Source organism: Salvelinus alpinus, chromosome 4 (genome assembly GCF_045679555.1).
Source record: "Salvelinus alpinus chromosome 4, SLU_Salpinus.1, whole genome shotgun sequence".
NCBI lineage: Eukaryota > Metazoa > Chordata > Actinopteri > Salmoniformes > Salmonidae > Salvelinus > Salvelinus alpinus.
In genome coordinates, this window is record NC_092089.1 from 66,812,933 (window position 1) to 66,835,957 (window position 23,025).

Below are 23,025 nucleotides of genomic sequence, written 5' to 3' on the forward strand. Positions count from 1 at the left end.
GTATCAAGAATGGTCCACCACCCAAAGGAAATCCAGCCAACTTGGCACAACTGTGGGAAGCATTGGAGTCAACATTGGCCAGAATTCTGAAGGCATTTAGAGAGTCATATTTGACAACAAAATCTTGCTTTGGCTGTACATCCCATATGTGATCTCTCATTTCGGTTAAAGCTATTTCTGTCTGTTGATTTGTTTTTGTTAGTTTTCCTGCTTTCCATAATACCAGGACAATTCCTTGTCCAATTCCTTGTTGTTGATCTAAAAAATATATAATAATTGGGTGGGTACTTAAATTTGTCCTATTTCACATGTACAAGTGTGTATTACACGCATATGTGAAAAGTGATGTAAAGTACTGAAGTAAAAATACGTTAAAGTACTACTTAAGTCGTCTTTTTTGGTATCTGTATTTTACTCTTTTTTTTTGTTGACAACTTTTACTTTTACTTCACTATATTCCTAAAGAAAATAATGTACTTTTTACTCCATACATTTTCCCTGACACCCAAAAGTACTTATTACATTTTAAATTCTTAGCAGGACAGGAAAATGGTCCAATTCACACACTTATCAAGAGAACATCCCTGGTCATCTCTCCTGTCTCTGATCTGGTGGACTCACTAAACACAAATGCTTCGTTTGTAAATTATGTCTGAGTGTTGGAGTGTGCCCCTGGCTATCCATACATTTAAAAAACAAGAAAATCGTGCCGTCTGGTTTGCTTAATCTAAGGAATTTGAAATGATTTATACTTTTACTTTTGATACTTAAGTACATTTTATAAATTACATTTACTTTTACTTAAGTATGAGAATTGGGTACTTTTTCCACCACTGTGTGTGAATTAGAAATATGTTTTTTTGCATATCCCAACTCCACTTGAGACACCCTCGAAGAGTGGGATCACGGCCCGGGTCTGCCGTTATCAATGGCGACCCTGGAGCAATTGGGGTTAAGTACCTTGTTCAAAGGCACATCACCAGATTTTCACCTATTCATCCTTTCACTGCCTTTACTGATTTCTGGGCATCCAACGTCCAATGAATGAATAAATAGATACTCATAATAAGATGATCAATATGAAATAAATAAAATCATCATCAGTGTTCTTGTTTGTTTGTGCAGTAGCACATGTAACAGTTAATGAGTTGGAAATCCTACAATACAGTTTGTTATAGGCCTACAGCAGTTACGTAGTTATATAACAAGTATATGGTTTGTGGAAAGTAGCCTACACTATACATAACTAAAATAACCGGATTCGTGCAGATAACTCACAAAAGCAAAACAACCTAAATCAATAGCATATTCATCATAATAGAAATCTTGCCATTTCCCCTTTAAGAAAAGCAATCCTATATGCCCCTCCTTGTAGATTGCTTTTCTTTGCCGATGTCTTCCTTGTTCTATGAAATAGTAAACTCTCCATTAATTTGGATATCAGAGTGCCGAATAACTTTTGCCAACGCGAAGGATTAAAAAATACAAATATCCAAGCTCACTGCATGTGAGGGAGAAGCATCAGAAGGAGGCATTTTGTCGGAGGCAGGTAAAATAGGAACTTTTGCTCTATCTTTAACGTTATCCCTTTCACACTTGTTTTTAGTTAGCTAGCATGGATCAGTTGCCTAACAGCTTGCTTGTTGATTTGCAAACGATCAACAGAGCAGATTGTCCACTCAAACTGAGTTGATGCTTTACATGTTTTCCATATGACATCTAGCATATGAATTAACTTCATGCTCTAGATTCTCAAATGTTGCTATTTTTCAGAAACGTCTAGTTAGTTAGCCACATTGTTTCATTGTAGCAACATTCTATTTATTTTGGAGATGTACGTTCGGCCGCAGTGCAGCGCGCATTCATTTCATCACCATACGTGGTCGTTGTGAAGGAATGCTTTGCATGTAACTACAATGGCATATCTTCCATCAATGCCTATAATGTTACGTGTCAATTTGTGTCTCCTCCACTATCCATTGTGTCTGCAGATAATGTATAAACTGGTATTTAATCATCAGCTCCAACTTCGTTCCAGATTTGTGTGAATACATCCTATACCCTCCACGCCCACACATTTGAGGGAAACCGCTGCTTCTCACTCGCCTCTTGTTTTGATCCGTGCGCGTGAAAAAACCGACCGACCGAGCGGTGCCTTGCCATGGCTCTTCTGACCCTGCATCGTTCGCCGTCCATCTCCACCGCTCCGGTGAGTTTCCCGCGAGCCCCACACATATCGCAATGCAGCTTTACAAGCCTTTTATTTTCCATGGCAGCGCCTTCACTTCACGTCATATAATGCTCTGTTTTACAGTGTGCGATTCGATACACTGGCCAAGCCTGCTATGGCCTATTATCCAGAATCCATTTGCTTTGGTTAATGAACAACAGTCTTTGCCTGAGGCTGTCCAATAACCTGCTTGGTGTATTCATTTGCGATGTCATCATCACAGCATTGTAGATTGTTGATAATGTAAAGGGTATTTGATGCTGTCTGGTAGCCAAGGCAGTGATTTGTATTGACAAGCAGAGATGACATATCTAAGTAGAGGGGCAAACATGCCATAAGCTGTGTGATATATCACAGCCCATAAGCTGTGTGATATATCACAGAGTATCTGCCTAACCCTCACCACCACACGGACAGTGTTTCAAATGATAACGTCACTCACTCACCCCCAGTCCTTATCGTGTCTCCTCTCACTCCCTCTCTGTGTTTCTCTTTAAACAGTTAGAGCAACTTTAACAGGCTAATTTAAACTGTTACTTCCAAGGCCTCGCTGGTATGTTACGAGTGTGTCACCTGATGTTTTGGCATTCTCACTTTTCTGTTCCCAGCTTCCCCGGACAGGCAGACATAACGTTGTCTTCCTCCGTCCCCCTGCATACTACTACTCTGTCATCTCTACTACTGTTAACTCATCTCTTCCTTTCAAACCCTCAACGCTCCTCTCCAGCCTACCCTCTACAATTTTTTGTGTGTGTCTGTCTGGACATGTCAGTTGAATAACAGGTATTGTGTGATGGCAAAAAAATACCATGATTTTTGGGGGGATTTTCATGAAATTTTATCCATAGAATGGTCCTTTGGAGGAAGGATTGTTGACATGTTTGACTTTTGGGCAGTTCCACTGTAACCGAATGATGATGACAACGACTTTTCACTTTAAAAGTACGACAAACAAAAACCATTGATTCCAAAGTTAAACAAACCATACAACTATGCAGAAGGACTAGTTTTAACAATTTCCAGTTCATTTAAAAACTAAAAAACATATTTACTCGAAGAACCGATGTAAAGTTTGGTAACACAATGACACTAAAATCTCCCTCAGTTTTATGTGACCACCTACCAGTTTTATGTGACCACCTTTGGACATCACATCACAGCACAGTAAAGTATAGTTCAATACATTACAGTACAGTAAATTATACTGTGCTCTAGTAATGTACTGAACTCTACTCTACTGGCATAACTTGTGAAACAGACATCTATGATTGGTTCAGATTTGGACTGACCAAATTTCAACTACTTTTCAACGTCCGGTGTGGGCATTTCCATGTAAAAAGCGCCATAAGCAATGTAATCCATAGAATGTTCCTTTTGGATACTTGACACAAATTTGATATTTATATCTAAAAGCATAGTTTAGAAATAATTAATGGAAGTTGGAATATTTTACATTTTGGCCTTACCCACGCCTCCTTTAAGACTCCATAATGTTTAATCTGAATCTGCCACAAAACTAAAATTGGTGTCGTATGAAGCTTTACCGCTTGCTCTGTAATATGAGGAGTATTTTGAGTTATGTAACAATTTTATAAAATGAATTCAAATCAAAATCAAATAAAAATGTATTTGTCACATACACATGGTTGGCAGATGTCAATGCGAGTGTAGCGAAATGCTTGTGCTTCTAGTTCTGACAGTGCAGTAATATCTAACAGGTAATCTAACAATCCCCCAACAACTACCTAATACACACAAGTCTAAAGGGGTGAATGTGTAAGTATGTAAGTATATGGATGAGCGATGTCCGAGCAGTATAGGCAAGGTGCAATAGATGGTATAAAATACAGTATATACATGTGATATGAGTAATGTAAGATATGTAAACATTATTTAGTGGCATTGTATAAAGTGACTAGTGATCATCCATTTTATTAAAGTGGCCAGTGGTTGGGTCTCAATGTAGGCAGCAGCCTCTCTCAGTTAGTGATTGCTGTTTAGCAGTCTGATGGCCTTGAGATTGAAAAACAGCTTCTGTCTCTCGGTTCCAGCTTTGCTGCACCTGTACTGACCTTGCCTTCTGGATGATAGCGGTGTGAACCGGTAGTGGCTCAGGTGGTTGATGTCCTTGATTAACTTTTTGGCCTTCCTATGACATCGGATGCTGTAGGTGTGATGGAGGGCAGGTAGTTTGCCCTTGGTAATGCTTTGTGCAGACCGTACCACCCTCTGGAGAGCCTTGTGGTGAAGTTGCCGTACCAGGCTGTGATACAGCCAGACAGGATGCTCTCGATTGTGCATCTGTAAAGGTTTGTCAGGGTTTTGGGTGATAAGCCAAATTTCTTCAGCCTCCTGAGGTTGAAGAGGCGCTGTTGCACCTTCTTCACCACACTGTCTGTGTGGGTGGACCATTTAATTTTGTCTGATGTGTATGCCGAGGAACTTAACTTTCCACCTTCTTCACTGCTGTCCCTTCGATGTAGATAAGGGGGTGCTCCCTCTGTTGTTTCCTGAAGTCCACAATCATCTCTTTTGTTTTGTTGACATTGAGTGAGAGGTTGTTTTCCTGACACCACACTCCGAGTGCCCTCACCACCTCCCTGTAGGCTGTCTCGTCGTTGTTGGTAATCAAGCCCACTACTGTTGTGTCGTCTGCAAACTTCCTGATTGAGTTGGAGGCATGCATGGCCACACAGTCGTGGGTGAACAGGGAGTACAGGAGGGGACTGAGCACGCACCCTTGTGGGGCCCCAGTGTTGAGGGTCAGCGAAGTGGAGATGTTGTTTCCTCCCTTCACCTCCTGGGGGCGGCCCATCAGTCCAGGACCCAATTGCACAGGTTGGGGTTGAGACCCAAGGCCTGCAGCTTGATGATGAGCTTGGAGGGTACTATGGTGTTGAATGCTGAGCTGTAGTCAAAGAACAGCATTCTTACATAGGTATTCCTTTTGTCCAGATGGGATATGGCGATTGTGTCGTATGTGTACCTGTTGGGGCGGTATGCAAACTGAAGTGGGTCTAGGGTGGCCGGTAAGGTGGAGGTGATATGATCCTTTGCTAGCCCCTCAAAGAACTTCATGATGACAGAAGTGAGTCCTACGGGGCGGTAGTCATTTAGTTCAGTTATCTTTGCCTTCTTGGGTACAGAAACAATGGTAGCCATCTTGAAGCATGTCGGGACAACCGACTGGGATAGGGGGCAATTGAATATGTCCGTAAACACACCAGCCAGCTGGTCTGCGCATGCTCTGAGGACACGGCTAGGGATGCCGTCTGGGCCAGCAGCCTTGCGAGGGTTAACATGTTTAAATCCTTGTTAGCGGGCCACGACGGTGGCACTATGTTATCCTCAAAGCAGGCAAAGAAGGTGTTTAGTTTGTCTGGAAGCTTGACGTCCGTGACCAGACTGGATTTCTTTTTGTAGTCTGTGATTTCCTGTAGACACTGCCACATACATACGTCTCGTGTCTGAGCCGTTGAATTGCGACTCCACCTTGTACCTGTACTGGCATTTCGCTTGTTTGATTGCCTTGCGAAGGGAATAACTAAACTTATATTGTCATATTCCCAGACCTCTTTCGATGGTTAAATGTGGTGGATCGCGCTTTCAGTTTTGTGTGAATGCCAGCATCCATTCATGGTTTCTGGTTAGGGTAGGTTTTAATAGTCACAGTGGATACAACATCTCCAATACACTTCTTTATAAACGCACTCACCGAGTCAGCGTATAGGTCGATGTTGTTCTCTGAGACTGACCGGAACATATTCCAGTCCTCGTGATCAAAACAATCTTGAAGCGTGGCTTCTGATTGGTCGGACCAGCGTTGAATGGTTCTCGTCACTGGTACATCCTGTTTTGAGTTTCTGCCTATAAAATGGTAGGAGCAAGATGGCGTCGTAGTCGGATTTGCATGAGGGCGGGCGGGGAAGGGCTTTGTATGCATCGCAGAAGTTAGAGTAGCAGTGGTCGAGGGTATTGCCCATGCGCATTGCGCAATCAATATGCTGGTAGAATTTTGGTAGCCTTGTTCTCAAATTTGCTTGGATTAAAAATGTGACTATTCATTAATATAGAAAATATACACATTTTCATGAAGCAAATGTTTCTATATATTGTTGAACATAAGATACTCTACAGCGTATCAGTGTTCCAGAGTGAGATCTCTGTTACTTTTTGAGTTATGATCCAATTTGTAAGCGTTACCAACAGCCTGAATATAAAATTGGATTCAAAATGGTCGCCCTCTGTTGGTGATCTGCAGGATGTGCAATGATACAAGTAAAAGGAGGGCTGTGATTGGTTACATTGCCTACTATGCCAATTTCTCTGTTAAAAATGACCCATAACTTTAAAAGTAGCAGAGATCCCACTCTGGAACCTTGATATGCCCGTAGTGTATATTATGTTCAAAAATATATTGAAAAATCTAAAATTACATATTTTGAATATTCGTGTTTATATTTTTCAATGTTAATAAATTAATGTACGAAAATTGTTATGGAAAGCAAAATACTACAGATTTTACAGAGCAAGCGATAAAGCTTCATACGACACCAATTTTAGTTTTGTGGCAGATTCAGATGAAACATTATGGAGTCTTAAAGGAGGCGTGGGTAAGGCCAAGATGTCATAAATATGCCAACTTTGATTAATTATTTCTCAATGATGCTTTTAGATATACATACATATGTCAACAATCCTTCCTCCAAAGAAACATTCTATGGAAGACATTTCGTGAAATTGTATTTTCCTGGTTTTGTGAGGAATCACCCTGATGTTACTGTCTCAAGTTTCACTCTCACACTGCTGAACCCTTGATACTGCAGCTACCCCTCCCTCATACATTCTGTTCTCACTTTTCCCTCCGTTTGTCTTTTCTGTTCCTCTGTTTCTTATTCTTTCTCTCCCTGTCTCCCTATCGTTGTAAATGCACATTTTACTCTTGATCCTGCTCATTCTTTCAGTACATGAACACTGAAATACCCACTTCTCGATGCCACATAACTGGTTTTAGATATGAAATAAATCCCTTATTAAATCTGAAGAGGGTTGTCACTCTGTAGTCAGCAGACTTCAATATGTGACACAAGATGGTATATTTAATAGATTGTAGATTGAAAAAGTAAATTGTTTATAGCCTGGGCCCAGATCTGTTTGTGCTCTTGCGTTCTACATTGCTGTCATTGTCAAGTGAAGTTTGGCATGACAATGATTTACAGGGAGTTGGCATGATGGCACAAAAAAAATTGTGCTAAGGCAGTGGCGGATGTCAAGCTCTCAATATCAAGTTTCGCATGGACCCCCTAGTCATTTCATGTTGGGCCCTATAATTTGTACACCGGACATCATTAGTCAATCGCGTTGTTTAACATGAAAAAAATGCGAAAAAGAACTCATGCTATTAGACACCTACAAGTGATTTGCATACAAAACATCCCAGTCATGGTTCTTTGTAATTATATATATTTTTTTATCCCCAAATATTTGATGACAAATCTATTTGGTTCACATACCTCACTGAATAGTTACAATGTATTTTTTTGGGGGGGTGCAAAGATTGCTGGGACGTAAGCAAATACTGTCCAATGGTATTATAGCAAGGATTTGGAGGCGTGGCTTATTGGGGTGCATGTCTTTCAGTTAGTTATTTTTGGCCACCTGTAAGTGTGAGTGTCTTTCCAGTTCATCTGGTCTGTTGACTTTGTTGCTCTTCTGATTTACGTTGGGGGTCCACTGATAAATCTAGCACGTGCATGTGACGATGTAGTTACGCCACTGGGCTAAGGAGTTTGTTAGTAAATTAATCATCTTTCATATCATTTTTTCTAAGGATGAAAGCATCCCAAGAAGAGGGAGACTTCAGAAAAGGTAGATTAGTGGGGTTCTTTGGGTTGTGAATTTAATTTGTATGTACAGTGTATTCAGACCTTCCCCTTTTCCACATTTTGTTACATTACAGCCTTATTCTTAGATGTGTTTAATTTTTTTTTAAATCCTCATCGATCTATACACAATACCTCATAATGACAAAGCGAAAACAGGTTTTTAGAAATCTTTGCACATTTACTAAAAAAATAAAAAGCAGATACATTATTTACATAAGTTTTCAGACCCTTTGCTATGAGACTTGAAATTGAGCTCAGGTGCATCCTGTTTCCATTGATCATCCTTGAAATGTTTCTATAAACAGTTGACAGTGCATGTCAGAGCAGAAACCAAGCCATGAAGTTGAAGGAATTGTCCGTAGAGCTCCGAGACAGGATTGTGTCGAGGAACAGATCTGGGGAATGGTACCAAAACATTTCTGCAGCATTAGAGGTCCCCAAGAATACCTTGCGAAATGGAAGAAGTTTGGAACCAGCAAGACTCTTCCTAGAGCTGGCCGCCCAGCCAAACTGAGCAATTGGGGGAGAAGGACCTTGGCCAGGGAGGTGACCAAGAACCCGATTGTCACTCTGACAGAGCTCCCAGAGTTCCTCTGTGGAGATGGGAAAACCTTCCAGAAGGACAACCATCTCTGCAGCACTCCACCAATCAGGCCTTCGTTAGAGTGGCCAGACGGAAGCCACTCCTCACTAAAAGGCATTGACAGCCTGCTTGGAGTTTGCCAAAGGGCACCTAAAGGACTCTCAGACCATGAGAAACAAGATTCTCTGGTCTGATAAAACCAAGATTGAACTCTTCGGGCTGAATGCCAAGCATCACGTCTGGAGGAAACCAGGCACCATCCCAATGGTGAAGCATGGAGGTGGCAGCATCATGCTGTGGTGATGTTTTTAGGGACTGGGAAACTAGTCAGGATCGAGGGAAAGATTATCGGCGCAAAGTACAGACAGATCCTTGATGAAAACCTGCTCCAGAGCGCTCCGGACCTCCGACTGGGACGAAGGTTCACCTTCCAACAGGACAATGACCCTAATCACACAGCCAAGGCAATGCAAAACTGGCTTCGGGACAAGTCTCAATGTCCTTGAGTGGCCCAGCCAGAGTAAAGTGTCTGAAAACATATGTACATTTGATAATTCTGTTTTTAATATACATTTGTTTTGTTTTTTAAAAAGAAGAGAATTCTAAAAACCTGTTTTTCTTTGTCATTAAGGGGTATTGTGTGTAGATTGCTGAGGAAAAATAACAATTTGATCCATTTTAGAATAAGGCTGTAACGTAACAAAGTGGAAAAAGTCAAGGGGTCTGAATACTTTTCCGAATACACTGTAGTTTGGATGTTGTCATATGGAAGGCTGATTGCAAACATCTTTCAAAGTAATAATTCAGTCTTCCATCCTCCAAAACAGAGAGAGCTTTGCTCTGGTCAAAGGGGCCGTCCTTCTCCTGGAAGAGGGAGAGGGTGAGGGGCCACATGAAGAGATGTCGCCCAATCACTCCCCTTCACCTCTGAAGCTGGGGGGCGGAGCTTCAGACACACAGCACAGACAGCTGCACGCCATGGTGTCACTACTAAGACCAGAGGACACTATCAAACTGGTGAGACCTGTCAGCAGTCACATGTCCAGAGATAGAATGTATAGAATAAGCATATAATGGAAAGGACAGGCAGTGTGTGAAGAACTGGGTTTAAACTTGGGTCATCTGTAGTCTGCACACCACAAAGCTGTCTTAGTGCTTAGATAATGCCTGGGCATCAGCAAGTCTTCAGGTCTCAGGCAAGGTTACTCATCACTGTTGTGTGGTTCACCAAACCACCTTTGTTACAATAGCATGACTAGAACAGGCGTGATGCCTGGAACACTCCGCAATGTAATGTTAAAAGCTTCTGCTAATGGGTCACATTCATGTAATGCGTTTCACTTAGTCTCAAAGTGCCTTTTTACATTATAGAGAGTATGGTAACTCACCCTTATACACCTCCAACATGTAACATCCTAGCCTGGTGGTCCCCGATCTGTTTGTGCTCTTGCCAACTCCATTACTCATTGTCAAACCAAACCTGTTTGGCATGACAAGGTATTGGCATGATAACACACCAGACTGGCACTCAGGCTAGTAACATCCACCTACACACATATATATATACATATAGTGAACAAAAAGGACCAACGCATGTTGCGTTTTATATATGAGCTGAAATAAAAGATGAGCTGAAATAAAAGATTCCAGAAATGTTCCAAAAACCTTATTTCTCTCATTTTGTGCACAAACTTGTTTACATCCCTGTTAGTGGGCATGTCTACTTTGCTGAGATAATCCATCCACCTGACAGGTGTGGCATATCAAGAAGCGGATTAAACAGCATGAGCATTACACAGGTGCACCTTGTGCTGGGGACAACAAAAGGCCATTAAATGTGCAGTTTTGTCACACAACACAATGCCATAGATGCTTCAAGTTTTGAGGGTGTGTGCAATTGGCATGTTGACTGCAGCAATGTCCACCAGAGCTGTTGCCAGAGAATTGAATGTTCATTTCTCTACCGTAAGCTGCCTCCAGCATCGCGTCGTAACTGACTTCAGTGGGCAAATGCTCACCTTCGATGGCCACTAACACACTGGAGAAGTGTGCTCTTAACGGATGAATCCCAGTTTCAACTGTACCGGGCAGATGGCAGACATGTGGGTGAGCGGTTTGCTGATGTCAACGTTGTGAACAGAGTGCCCCATTGTGTGCCCCAGACGTGTCTCACACTGAGCATGTTTGGGATGCTCTGGATCAACGTGTACGACAGCATATTACAGTTCCCGCCAATATCCAGCAAGTTCACACAGCCATTGAATAGGAGTGGGATAACAATCCACAGGCAACAATCAACAGCCAGATCAAGTCTATGTGTAGGAGATGTGTTGCGCTGCATGAGGCAAATGGTGGTCACACCAGATACTGACTGGTTTTCTGATCCAGGCCCCCTACTTTTTTTTTTTTAAAGGTACCTGTGGTCCCCAGTCATGTGAAATCCATAGATTATGGCCTAATGAATTTATTTCAATTTACTGATGTCCTTACTGAACTGTACCTCAGTAACATCTTTGAAATAGTTGTTTATTTTTGTTCAGTGTATAAATTCCCTTTACCCCTCTCTCAACCCTACCTGTACATGTCATCCCTTATCCCTCCTTTCTCTCCTCCCCTCTCTCTCACCTCCCCATCTCCATGCAGGCGGTGAGGTTGGAGTCAGTGAGTCCAGTCAGGGTACGGTATCTGATCATAGTCTCCACCTTCAGTAACAAACAGGAAAGCATTCTACTGGGGATGGACTTCCCCGACACAGACAGGTGTGTGTGCTGTTATCATTGTTTCAGTAGAGGTGTACAGCGGTTGCTGTTTTTACCTTAGACCTTTTGCTGGGCGGTATTCCGTATTTTACGATATACCGGTACTGATGCACGGACCGGTTTGGGTTTTTACTTTACCTTGTATAACGGTATTTGAATGTTTGGTTTGTTAAATGTGATGCGCAGTGTGTAACGTCCATTTTTATAGTTCACTACTTGAGTCAACTTGCTCCGCTCTCTCGCTCTCTCTCTCTCTCTCTCTCTCTCTATGCCGCTTTCCACACAGACCTAGCCCAACCTCCTGTCACTCAAGGAGCGCATTCGTTGTTCCTCGACCACGAGACACTTGCGTTCAGTCTGCATGGTCAATGCAGCAATGTTGATGACAATGATGCTGTTTTCACTTTTCTTCATAGCGTTCTATAATTACACTTAGTTTGCGTTTCTTACATCTACAAACAGCGCGTTTGTCTTAGCAAGTTGGGCCTAAATCTTGTTTGCCGCTAATCGCTAGTTAGTTAGCTGGCTAGCTAACTAATAAATGTACTAATGTAATTAGCTATACAGCCTGATAATACCAGTGATGGTGTAGACCTAAATCAGTATGTTGTTTGTACAACCGTATCGTCTAAATCTAAGAGGAATATGCAAAGCATGAAAATGTTAGCTATACGAAGTAGCTAAGAGAAAACATTCAATGTAGCCAAAGATTATAGGGTCCCCTAGTGAACACTTATCAACACTTTGGTTCCTACCCTGTCACAATAACTCCTCCCTGGCATTTTCATTCATTGTCATATCAACCAACACTATATTCAAAGTGCCCACTATACTATTCTAACTATAGAATTAGAATAATCATTCTATTTCCATAATTCCAAAAGTGAACCCAAGTGTTTTTGCTCTAAATCGTAAGTGCAGTATTTGGTTAAAAATAATGTCTAGATTGTTTGCTCATATCTTGCAGCCCTACGTGGCAGTGTGGAAATGATCTCAAATGGATGCAGAAATTGTTGAATTTTTTTTGTTGTTGAATTGAACAGTATTAAACAATCGGTATAGAGAAAGACCCATTGAAATAATTTAGAATATACATGTTGCAACCCTAGGATTACACACTACTCAAAGCAAATTTACAACTTTTATTATTCAAAAACTTAAAATACTGTCATACAGTCCAATTTTAAAATACTGTGATATATTTTGGCCATTTCGCCCCGCCCTACCTTAGACCAGTCTAGACAATGACTTATGTTGATAGAAAATACATCTATTAAATGTTGCCAAATTTAAGACAAATGTATTAAAATGGTCTGTCTCTGTATCTTTCAGATGTCAGTGTACTATCGGTCTGGTTGTGCCGGTATGGAGCGACACACAAGTGTATCTGGACGGAGATGGGTAAGAGTTTAAAAACGTGTTGTGAGTGAAAGCGAAAGATGGAGGGGTGAACTGAAAGAGTGCAAGAGACAAATGAGGAAACTAGGAAGTAGCTAGCTGAGCCTGTGTCACAGCATGGTTGGCTTGGCATCTTGGTGGCTGGCCAGACATAGTAATACCAATGAGTAATCTCTTTCTGTTTATGTACTTGGATCATTCTGTTTCTGTCACTATGTCACCCCTTAGGGCAACACTTAAAACATCTGCATTCACTGCATAAGTACTTCCTAATCAAATCCAATAAAAATGTATTTGTCACATGTGCTGAATGCAACAAGTGCAGACTTTACAGTGAAATGTCTACTTACGAGCCATTTCCCAAAAATGCAGTTAAAAAGTAAGAAAATTAACAAATAGATAAAAAATAAAATAACAATAACAATGCTATATACAAGGAGCACCGGTACCGAGGTAGTTAGGGTGATTTAAGGTAATATGTACCTGTATGTTTGGTTAGGTGATTGATTGATTGAAGTACATGTAGGTAGGAGGTGAGAAATAGAAATTCCGGGTAGCCATTTAATTAACTGTTCGCAGTCTTATGACTTTGGGGCAGATGTTCAGGAACCTTTAGGTCCCAGACTTGGCGCTCCGGTACCGCTTGCCGTGCGTTAGCAGAGTGAACGGACTGTGACTTGGGTGGTGGGAGTCTTTGACCCTTTTTAGAGCCTTCCTTTCACACCGCCTGGTATAGAGGTCTTGGATGGCAGGGCGCTCGGCCCAGTACGCAAGCAGTTGCCATACCAAGCGGTGATGCAGCCAGTCAAAGATGCTCTCAATGGCGCAGCTGTAGAACTTTTGAGGATCTGAGGGCCCATGCCAAATCTTTTCAGCCTCCTGAGGGGGATGAGGTGTTCTCTTCATGACTGTATTGGTGTGTTTGGACCATGATAGGTCCTTAGTGACGTGGACACCGAGTTCCCTGTTTGGAACTGCGAGGAGTAACAGCGTAACCTACGTTGCTAGCTACCATGACAAAGACCAAAGCCGGCGGGAGTACCGTTGAGGACAGTGATGTGTCTATCACACGTGAAGGATCTTTTAAACGAATAAAAACAGTTATACAAGCAGTTGTTACAACATCAAGAAATTAGCTTTAAGTGTTTTTGTCCAAATACTGGTGGATTCAACTAATAAAATAATGGATAACTTGACCAGAGAGGTCCAGGACCTGAAGAACAGTTTGCAGTTCTCCCAGGGTCAGCTCGGTGAGTTCAAACAGGAGAATGGCAAGAGCACAGCAATCTGTAAGTCATTGAGGACATCATAACAATGACTGATAAATCAGAAATATCAAGGGACAATCGAGGTGGAACATGGTTGAGGATGGAATTGCAGAATCTCCACATGAGACCTGGACGGAGTCTGAGGACAAAGTGAGGGAAATTATCTCTGAAAAATGGAAGATGGACCACAGGAAGATTGAGGTGGAGCGCCCCCACAGGACTGTAAAACCCACCAAGTTTGTGAGGTTCAAGGACAAGGTAGCTGTTCTGGAAAGAGCCAAGAACTTGAGAGGAACGTATATTTTCCTCAACAAGGACTATCCTGAAGATGCTCACCAGAAGAGGAAAGAATTTACCCCAGCCATGAAAGCTGCCAGGGCACTTGGGGACATTTGCTTACATCCTTTATGACAGGCTCATTGTCCACCCTCCCTTCCAGAAGCCTGGAAGGGATGAAAGCCAAGCCTATGGGTTCGTAGCTTCAACCCCACAGCGCACACACACACCAATTGATTCATGGACTACTGAATTTGTAGTTTTCTTGTTTTGTTTGCCCTTTTCAGTATTATGTCTATCTCTGATAAGCTACCCAGCAAAGGGCTGAAAATATATGTTGCCTTAGAAACAAAGTTCATGAAATCAATAACTTGCTAACATCAGATAACATTAATATATTAGCCATTTCTGAGACTCCCTTAGATAATTAATTTGATGATACGGCAGTAGCAATACAAGGCTATAACATCTATAGAAGAGACCGAAATGGTTATGAGGAAGGTGTTGCTGTATATATTCAGAGCCATATCCCTGTAATGCTTAGAGAAGCTCTTATGTCAAGTGTTGTTGAAGTGTTGTGGTTGCAGGTTCACTTGGCACATCTATAGCCTTTTCTTTTGGGGTGTTGCTATAGGCCACCAAGTGCGAACAGTCAGTATCTAAGTGTGAAATGCTTGATAGTGTATGTGATGTAAACAGAGAGGTCTACTTTCTTGGGGACCTGAAATATTGACTGGTTTTCATCAAGCTGTCCACTCAAGAGGAAGCTTCTTACTGTAACCAGTGCCTGTAATCTGGTTCAGATTATTAATCAACCTACCAGCGTGTTTACAAACACTACAGGAACAAGATCATCCACATGTATCGATCACATTTCTACTAATACTGTAGAACTTTGTTCTAAAGCTGTAGTACCCATTGGACGCAGTGATCAGTGTAGTGGCTATATCCAGGAAAGCCAAAGTTCCAACAGCTGGGCCTAAAATAGTGTATAAGAGATCATACAAAAGATTTTGTTGTGACTCTTATGTGGATGATGTAAAAAATATTTGTTGGTATGATGTGATTAATAAGGAGCATCCAGGTCCTGCACTTGATGAATTTACGCAATTGCTTCTTCCAATTATTTAAAAAACATGCACCGGTTAAGAAACTGACTGTTAGAACTGTTAAGGCTCCATGGATTGAGGAATTGAAAAACTGTATGGTTGAAGAGATGGGACAAAAGGAGTGGCTAATAAGTCTGACTGCACATCTGACTGACTGATTTACTGAAAATTAAGAAATTGTGTGACTAAACCCAACAAAAAGAATAAACTGTATTATGAAGCTAAAATCAATGATATAAAGAATGATGGGGAAAAAAATTGAGTACTTTAAATGAAGTTATGGGTAGAAAGACATTCATCTCCATCTTTCATCGAATCAGATGGCTTATTCATCACAAAACCATTTGATGTTGCCAATTATTTTAATGACTACTTCATTGTCAGTGGGCAAACTTAGGCAGGAAATGCCAACAATGAACAGTGAGTGATCCTATTCATGCATTAAAAAAAAACAAATGATGAAAGAAAAGCATTGCAAATTTTAATTTTGTAAAGTTAGTGTGACAAACCTCCTGGCATTGACAACTTAGATGGAAAGCTACTGAGGATGGTAGCTGACTCTATAGTCACTCCTATCTGTCATGTCTTTAATCTGAGCCTAGAGGAGTCTTTGTTCTCAGGCCTGGAGGGAAGCCAAAGTAATTCCGCTACCCAAGAGTGGTAAAGCGGCCTTTACTGGTTCTAACAGCAGACCTATAAGCTTGCTCTTAGCGAACTGTTGGGGAAAAAATCGTGTTTGACCAAATACAATGCTATTTCTCTGTAAAGGAATTAAAAAAGACTTTCAGCATGCTTATAGAGAAGGGCACTTACAAATGACTGATGGTTGGTTGAAAGAAATTGATAATAAGAAGATTGTGGGAGCTGTACTGTTAGATTTCAGTGCAGCCTTTGACATTATTGACCATAACCTGTTGGTGAAAAAAACTTGTGTTATGGCTTCTCAACCTCTGCCATAATGTGGATTCCGAGCGATCTATCTAATATAACTCAAAGGGTTTTCTTTAATGGAAGCTTCTCTAATGTCAAACATGTAAAGTATGGTGTACTGCAGGGCAGCTCTCTAGGCCCTCTACTCTTTTCTATTTTTACCAATGACCTGGCATTAAACAAAGTATGTGTGTCCATGTATGCTGATGATTCAACCATATATGCATCAGCAACCACAGCTAATGAAGTCACTGAAACCTTTAACAAAGATTTGCAGTCTGTTTTGGAATGGGTGGCCAGTAATAAACTGGTCCTAAACATTTCTAAAGCTAGGAGCATTGCATTTGGTACAAATCAAGTTTGTACTCGTCAGTCTATTCTTGTTCTGAGAAATGAAGGCTATTCCATGCGAGAGATTGGAACAACATTGTGCACTACTCCCTTCACAGAACAGCACAAACTGTCTCAAACCAGAATAAAAAGAGGAGTGGGAGGCCCCGGTGCACAACTGAGCAAGAGGACAAGTACATTAGTGTCTAGTTTGAGAAACAGACACCTCACACGTCCTCAACTGGCAGCTTCATTAAATAGTACCCGCAAAACACCAGTCTCAACGTCAACAGTGAAGAGGTGACTCCGGGATGCTGGCCTTCTAGGCAGAGTTCCTCTGTCCAGTGTCTGTGTTCTTTTGCCTATCTTAATCTTTTATTTTTATTCGGCCAGTCTGAGGTATGGCTTTTTCTTTGCAACTCTGCCTAGAAGGCCAGCATCCCGGAGTCGGAACACAGGAGTGATGGTTGCTGATAATGGGCCTCTTTACGCCTATGTAGATATTCCATAAAGAAACTGCCGTGTCCAGCTACAATAGTCATTTACAACATTAACAATGTCTACGCTGTATTTCTGATCAATTTGATGTTATTTTAATGGACAAAAAATGTGCTTTTCTTTCAAAAACAAGGACATTTCTAAGTGACCCTGAACTTGTGAACGGTAGTGTAGGTAAAATGGATTTGCAGTAAAATCCCTGGCCACTAGGAGCGCTGCATCTGGGTGAGCATTTTCTTCTTTGCATATGGCCAAATATAGCTTGTTGAGTGAGGTCTTGGTGCCAGCATCAGTTTGTGGTGGTAAATAGACAGCTACGAAAAATATACATTTTTATTGGTAAATAGTGTGGTCTACAGCGTATCATGAGGTAATCTAACTCCAGCAAGCAGAACCGTCCTTAATATTAGAAATCACCTACCCACCAACTGCTGTTGACCAAGAGACAAACTCCCACTCCCCTCAGATTACCGGACGCAGCTGTTCTGTCCTACTGATGTATAGAAAACCAACTAGATTTATATTTTCCATGTCCTTGTTCAGTGGCGACTCAGTGAAACATAGGCTATTACAGTTCTAGAGATCACGTTGGTGTTCGCCAATAGAACAGAGGCTAATGGTGACTTATCCACTCGCCGTCGCAGTTTCGTTAGATATCCTGCACAGCGACCTCTGTAGCTCCGCCTCCTCCCAGTGACCTGGGCCTAGTTTGGGATGAGCATTATGTCCTTCGCCTCCGATTAATTGAAATAGAACTCCTCATCCAAGTTGAGGTTAGTAATCGTTGTATTCATGTCCAGAAGCTCTTTTTGGTCATATGAAAAGATGGCCGAAACATTATGTACAAAGATTTTTAGGATCAGCGCAAAGAAACAAAAAATAGCACAGTTGGTATTCCAATATTCCAATAGTTTTAAGCGTTGACTATAAAGTTTATGTAGAGCTTTTGGCTGTTCTGGTGTGGTGGGAATGCGTTGCGTCGTTGACCTGGGTGTGCAGCAGTGTCGGCTCAAGGGAGAAGATTCTGTTTACCACAGATCTAGGATCAGATTACTCCAATCTTTACCCAGGAAAAAGAAACCGCATTAAGTTGATGTTGTAGCCCTGTCTTGTTCTGTGTAGAGGTAATAGGGCTCACATGCTGTCGCTGTGATGTCTGTCACACCATGACTCTCTCACACCCACTGACTGGGTGTCTGCCATTAGCAGGATCATACCTTCACACTGCAATGATCCTCTCTCTCACACACACACACCATCTGTCTTGCACTCTTTCTCTCTCTCAATCTCCCTCCCTTTTTTTTCACCTTCTCAGTGGTTTCAGTGTCACATCGGCAGAAAAGACGAGAATCTTCAAGCCTGTTTCCATACAGACTATGTGGTAGGTTTTATTCAATTCTGTTTCCTTACAGACTGTGGTCGGTTGAATATTGTCTGACATACAGTAAACACACACATACGATACTCCCTTTCAGTACTGTAATAGAATGACCTAAAACCTCTACACTTTCGTCCATAATGGCCATGTCTGAATTTGCGTCTTTTGCCTCCTTCCACTGTGTAGACCCTGATGTGTGTGTCTCCGCTGTCCCCAGGTCAGTGCTGCAGGCGCTGCATGGCTGCTGCGAGCGGGCGGTGAAGGGGGCAGTGATCCCAGGCTGTGGGCTGGACTGGGCCCAATACTACTACGGTCATGTGGAGTCTGACCGTCTCTGTCTCAACGAGTGGGGAGCCATGACGGGCCTGGAGTCAGTCAGGAGGGACAGCGCCGGGCAGAGGTGTGTGTGTGTGTGTGTGTGTCAGCTAGATGTGGAAGGGGATGCAGGTAGTCATACTCTGTCTCTCTCTGTCTTGTCTGTATGCAGCTCGACAGAGAGGGTGTCTGTGGAGCGGCAGATCAAAGAGCAGCTCAGAGACATCATGAGAACAGAAGACCTAGAGAATATCACCTCCAAACAGGTACCACGGAGAGAGACCAATGGAGATGGAATATAATATCCATAATAGATTTCATGAAGTAAGCCCGATACTTGTCATGGTCACAGGCGAACCGAATAGTTGCCAATGAAATGCAACCGAAGTAGATCGCTTGATAGAATCATAATTCATCTGGTAGTGTACAGGGAGTCTACGGTCTACAGTCTGACCGAAATGACTTGTAGAGTCTGTGTCCGTATCTATGACACCTTACCTCTAACACAAGCCATTTAAACCGGTCAAGTCAGAACCAGAGCTCAATGGTTTAGTTTAACCTCATGGATGGATTGAATGCTCATTGGGAGCAAACATGGCGTTGTGCTGCTGTTCGGTTGGCCATCCTCCTCCTTTCTCCAGGTCCGCAGTGCCCTGGAGACCAGGATAGGCGTGGACATGAAGAACTACAAGGAATACATCGACAACGAGATGATGGTCACCATGGCGCAGATGGACAAGCCCTCCAAAATATTTGACTACTTGTTCCTGGTGAGTCCCATCTGACCCTTTTAATACGGTCACCTTTGACCTATGCAGCAGTATACAGCAGTAGCCCCTAACCACAGATCTGATCAGCTTACCCGATCCCAAATCCCTAACCTTGATCATGAGGAGCGGTAAAAAGTACTGTACCTCCATTCATTTCGATGGGTTGCTTTAGACTCGTCTCGTGACACTTGTGGGAGTCCTAGAGTGGTCATATTCTAGGCCAAACCGTTCGAAATGCTGCAGACGTTTTTGTGAGAAGACCGATTTTTCAGGATTTCTCCTGGTCTGATAAACAGCGTTGTAGCTCTGCCACTTTCCACCACAGATGCGGAAGGGTGACAGATCTCTAGTTTAAACTGACAGATTTTGTTGGGGATTTTTTTAAATTATGTTACTTAGATTGACGCACCGGTGCATCAATGGACTCTAGGGGATTTAAGTTGCGAAATCTCCTCAGGAATGATCAACACAGGAAGTGTGCTGTAGCCAAGAGTCGGTCACATGACTCGAGCCTAGTGTTTACAGCTGGTAAATAGAAAGCTCTGACCCTCTCCTCTCCAGGCTGGTGAATTAGGCTCTGTGTGTCTCTGTCTTTTAAGGGCTCTGAGTGGAATGCTGCCAACTTTGAGGAGCTACAGAAAAACAAGTAAACCTTCAATTTACTGCGTGTGTGTGTACGCTTGCTATTGACTTGTATAAGGTGCGTAAGCAAACCAATGTGTTGTTGCTGGGTAACTGTCTGCCAATGACATTGCAGTGTGGGCTACATCCTGAACGTGACGCGGGAGATTGACAACTTCTTCCCAGAATCCTTCAGCTACATGAATATCAGAGTGTACGACGTGGAGGCTACAGACCTGCTGTCACACTGGAAAGACACATACTCCTTCATCAACACAGCCAGGTAGTCACACCCTCCTCTCACTCCTAGACCTTCTCCCTGCATTGCACTGTAATGATATGGATGTTAAGTCGATCAGTCTATTCTAGAACATTGTGGGAATTATTATTTAACCTTTATTTAACTAGGCAAGTCAGTTAAGAACAGTGGGTTAACTGCCTGTTCAGGGGCAGAACGACAGATTTGTACCTTGTCAGCTCGGGGATTTGAACTTGCAACCTTTCGGTTACTAGTCCAACGCTCTAACCACTAGGCTACGGCACTGTTCATTTTAGTCACACAATGATAACACATCCTCCTCACCCCCCCATAGGCAGAGTGGCCAGGCGGTGCTAGTGCACTGTAAGATGGGTGTGTCTCGCTCTGGTTCCACGGTGGTGGCCTACGCCATGAAGCAGCAGCGCTGGCCCCTGGAGGTGGCTCTGTCCTACGTCACGGAACGCAGGCCCATCGTCCAGCCCAACGACGGCTTCATGAAGCAGCTCCACACCTACAGCGGCATCCTCAACGCCAGGTTAATTAACGTGTGTGTGTGTGTGTTTAACCTAACATCGCCTGTATGTTTACTGTACCCTCCATTCCAGTCAGCAGCGCCACAGCGCTCTCTGGAGGTGGAAGTCACGGGCAGAGAAGGAGCAGCGAAAGATTGAGAGAGCGCAGTCTGCTGCTTCACACAGCAATGAGGAGGAGGAGAGCGAAGAGAGCGAGGAGGAAGAGGAAGAAGAAGAAGAGTTGGAGAGTCCAGATGAAGTTGAAATAGAGATGAAGGTTAGGAAATATGTATGGTTAGGATGATATTGTCAAGATCCAGATGAATTTTATTTTGTGCAATTTTATTATATTTTAATTATTTGAAGCAATCAGAAATCTCTGTCCCTCTCTTGACCAGGTATTTGAAGAGCCTGCCCACATGTCTGAGACTGACCCAGAAGCTCCACCCACAGAACCAGCTGCTCCATCCATGGAACCGTCTGTACCCAATCCCTTCATCACTGTACAGGTGGGCGACCTCTCTCACAAGTGTAGTGACATGACAATAGCTTCTTTAACATTTGTATTACACTGAATCAATGTCAAAACCAACCTGTTTATCTATCTCTAATACCCTCCCTCCCATCCTCTCTAGGTGGCTTCTCACAGCCCCAGTCGCAGTGGCAGGATGAACCTCTTCTCTCTCATGCAGTCCATCAACGAACTGGAAGACGAGGACCTAAGGAATGAACAGGTAAGAGAGGTAAAAGACGGGGAAGGGTAGAGAAGAAAGGGCAACAGTTTTTCTTAACCTTTATCATTCGCTGGCGTAGATTGCCAACAGTCACCGGAGGTCTCCAGGGCAACGGAGGCGGAGTTATAGACGGAAAGGCCTCATGCATCAGAGGGCCCATGTGGACTTTTCACCTGAGCCAAGCCGCCTATCAGGACTCAGAAAACTGGAAGGGGCGGAGCCAAGCAAACCTGAGACCGGGGAAGGAGATGCCAAGACAACAGAGGTGCGATAAAGAGGAACAGAAGACGAGGCGGCGGGAGAGGGGATGGAGAATGAGAAGCCTAGAGGAGACACTAATAGGAAGAGATTAAATGTTCTGCCAACTTTCAAGCTATAAACATGAAAGAATTACCCTAATATAGTTATAGACATCAGACCTTAGACTCCAACTATCATCATTATATTATAGATTATTTAGCAGTCATGTAGTGGTCACCAACCGATCGATCACGATTGACTGGTTGATCTCCAAGCCATTCTAGTCGATCACCAAACACTGTAGAAAAACAACGATAAGGCCTTGGATTCCTTTTTTTCCCCCTTTTTTTTTTCTCCCTCTAGCACTTTTGACAGTAGGTGCACTTGATTCAGCAGCCCGAGCGCCGGGAAGGTAAAGTGTTCACATTTTTAACCATTTCATGTGTCTGAAGGTAGAACTCCACTTACTCGGCAGGCTCAGACAGCAAATCAAGTGCAGCTATAGGCCTACCGCTGGCCAATCGTATAGCTCAGATCACCGTGTCTGCAGTTTCCTCGCGCCATAGACTGTAAAAAGAAGCCTCGAACCCACAGCAAAGTTGATAATGTGAGATTTAAAAACTTTTCAAACCATGACTAGAGGGACTCAACGAATACAGCAAAGAGCTGCTGTTTGAATGAGTATGGGCTCATTGTAATGGAATAAATGGAATGGTATCAAACACATGGAAAACAAATGTTTGACTCTGTGCCATTCCAGCCATTACAATGAGCTCATACTCCTATAACTCTTCCCACCAGCCTCCACTGCTGTCAACACTTTGTTCAACCGTTTTATAAGACATAAGAATGCGTGTTTCGATAAGCTTGCGTTATTTTCTACTTGTCTTTTTTAATATAGAGGAATATTTCACTTTCTCTGGTCAACAT

At 42.6% G+C, this 23,025-nt stretch overlaps 1 protein-coding gene across 4 annotated transcripts; it reads left to right on the top strand.

Moving 5' to 3' along the window:
- The first annotated feature begins 1,377 nt into the window (after window positions 1-1,377).
- On the top strand, window positions 1,378-22,130 carry ssh3 (slingshot protein phosphatase 3). Of its 4 annotated transcripts, none has more exons than XM_071398540.1 (17): window positions 1,378-1,549; window positions 2,039-2,209; window positions 8,061-8,098; window positions 9,526-9,715; window positions 11,342-11,457; window positions 12,790-12,858; window positions 18,582-18,647; window positions 18,862-19,044; window positions 19,132-19,225; window positions 19,601-19,729; window positions 20,329-20,375; window positions 20,487-20,633; window positions 20,944-21,144; window positions 21,215-21,398; window positions 21,520-21,630; window positions 21,757-21,855; window positions 21,935-22,130. In XM_071398540.1, exons 2-17 carry the CDS (start codon window positions 2,162-2,164, stop codon window positions 22,127-22,129), a joined length of 1,917 nt encoding a protein of 638 aa, XP_071254641.1. In that variant the 5' UTR covers window positions 1,378-1,549; window positions 2,039-2,161; the 3' UTR covers window position 22,130. The 4 variants fall into 4 exon arrangements, with proteins under 4 accessions (XP_071254641.1, XP_071254642.1, XP_071254643.1 ...); XM_071398541.1 differs by having other exon boundaries at window positions 1,409-1,545; XM_071398542.1 differs by lacking the exon at window positions 2,039-2,209 and having other exon boundaries at window positions 1,428-1,549.
- The last annotated feature ends 895 nt before the right edge of the window (window positions 22,131-23,025 follow it).

What these genes read in the sequence shown, in the direction of transcription:
- ssh3 (XM_071398540.1), top strand. Translation starts at nt 2,162, where the DNA reads ATGGCTCTTCTGACCCTGCATCGTTCGCCGTCCATCTCCACCGCTCCG. An exon ending in TCCTTCATCAACACAGCCAG is followed by an intron (nt 20,634 to 20,943) that starts GTAGTCACACCC and finishes ACCCCCCCATAG; the next exon opens with GCAGAGTGGCCAGGCGGTGC. An exon ending in AGCGGCATCCTCAACGCCAG is followed by an intron (nt 21,145 to 21,214) that starts GTTAATTAACGT and finishes CCTCCATTCCAG; the next exon opens with TCAGCAGCGCCACAGCGCTC.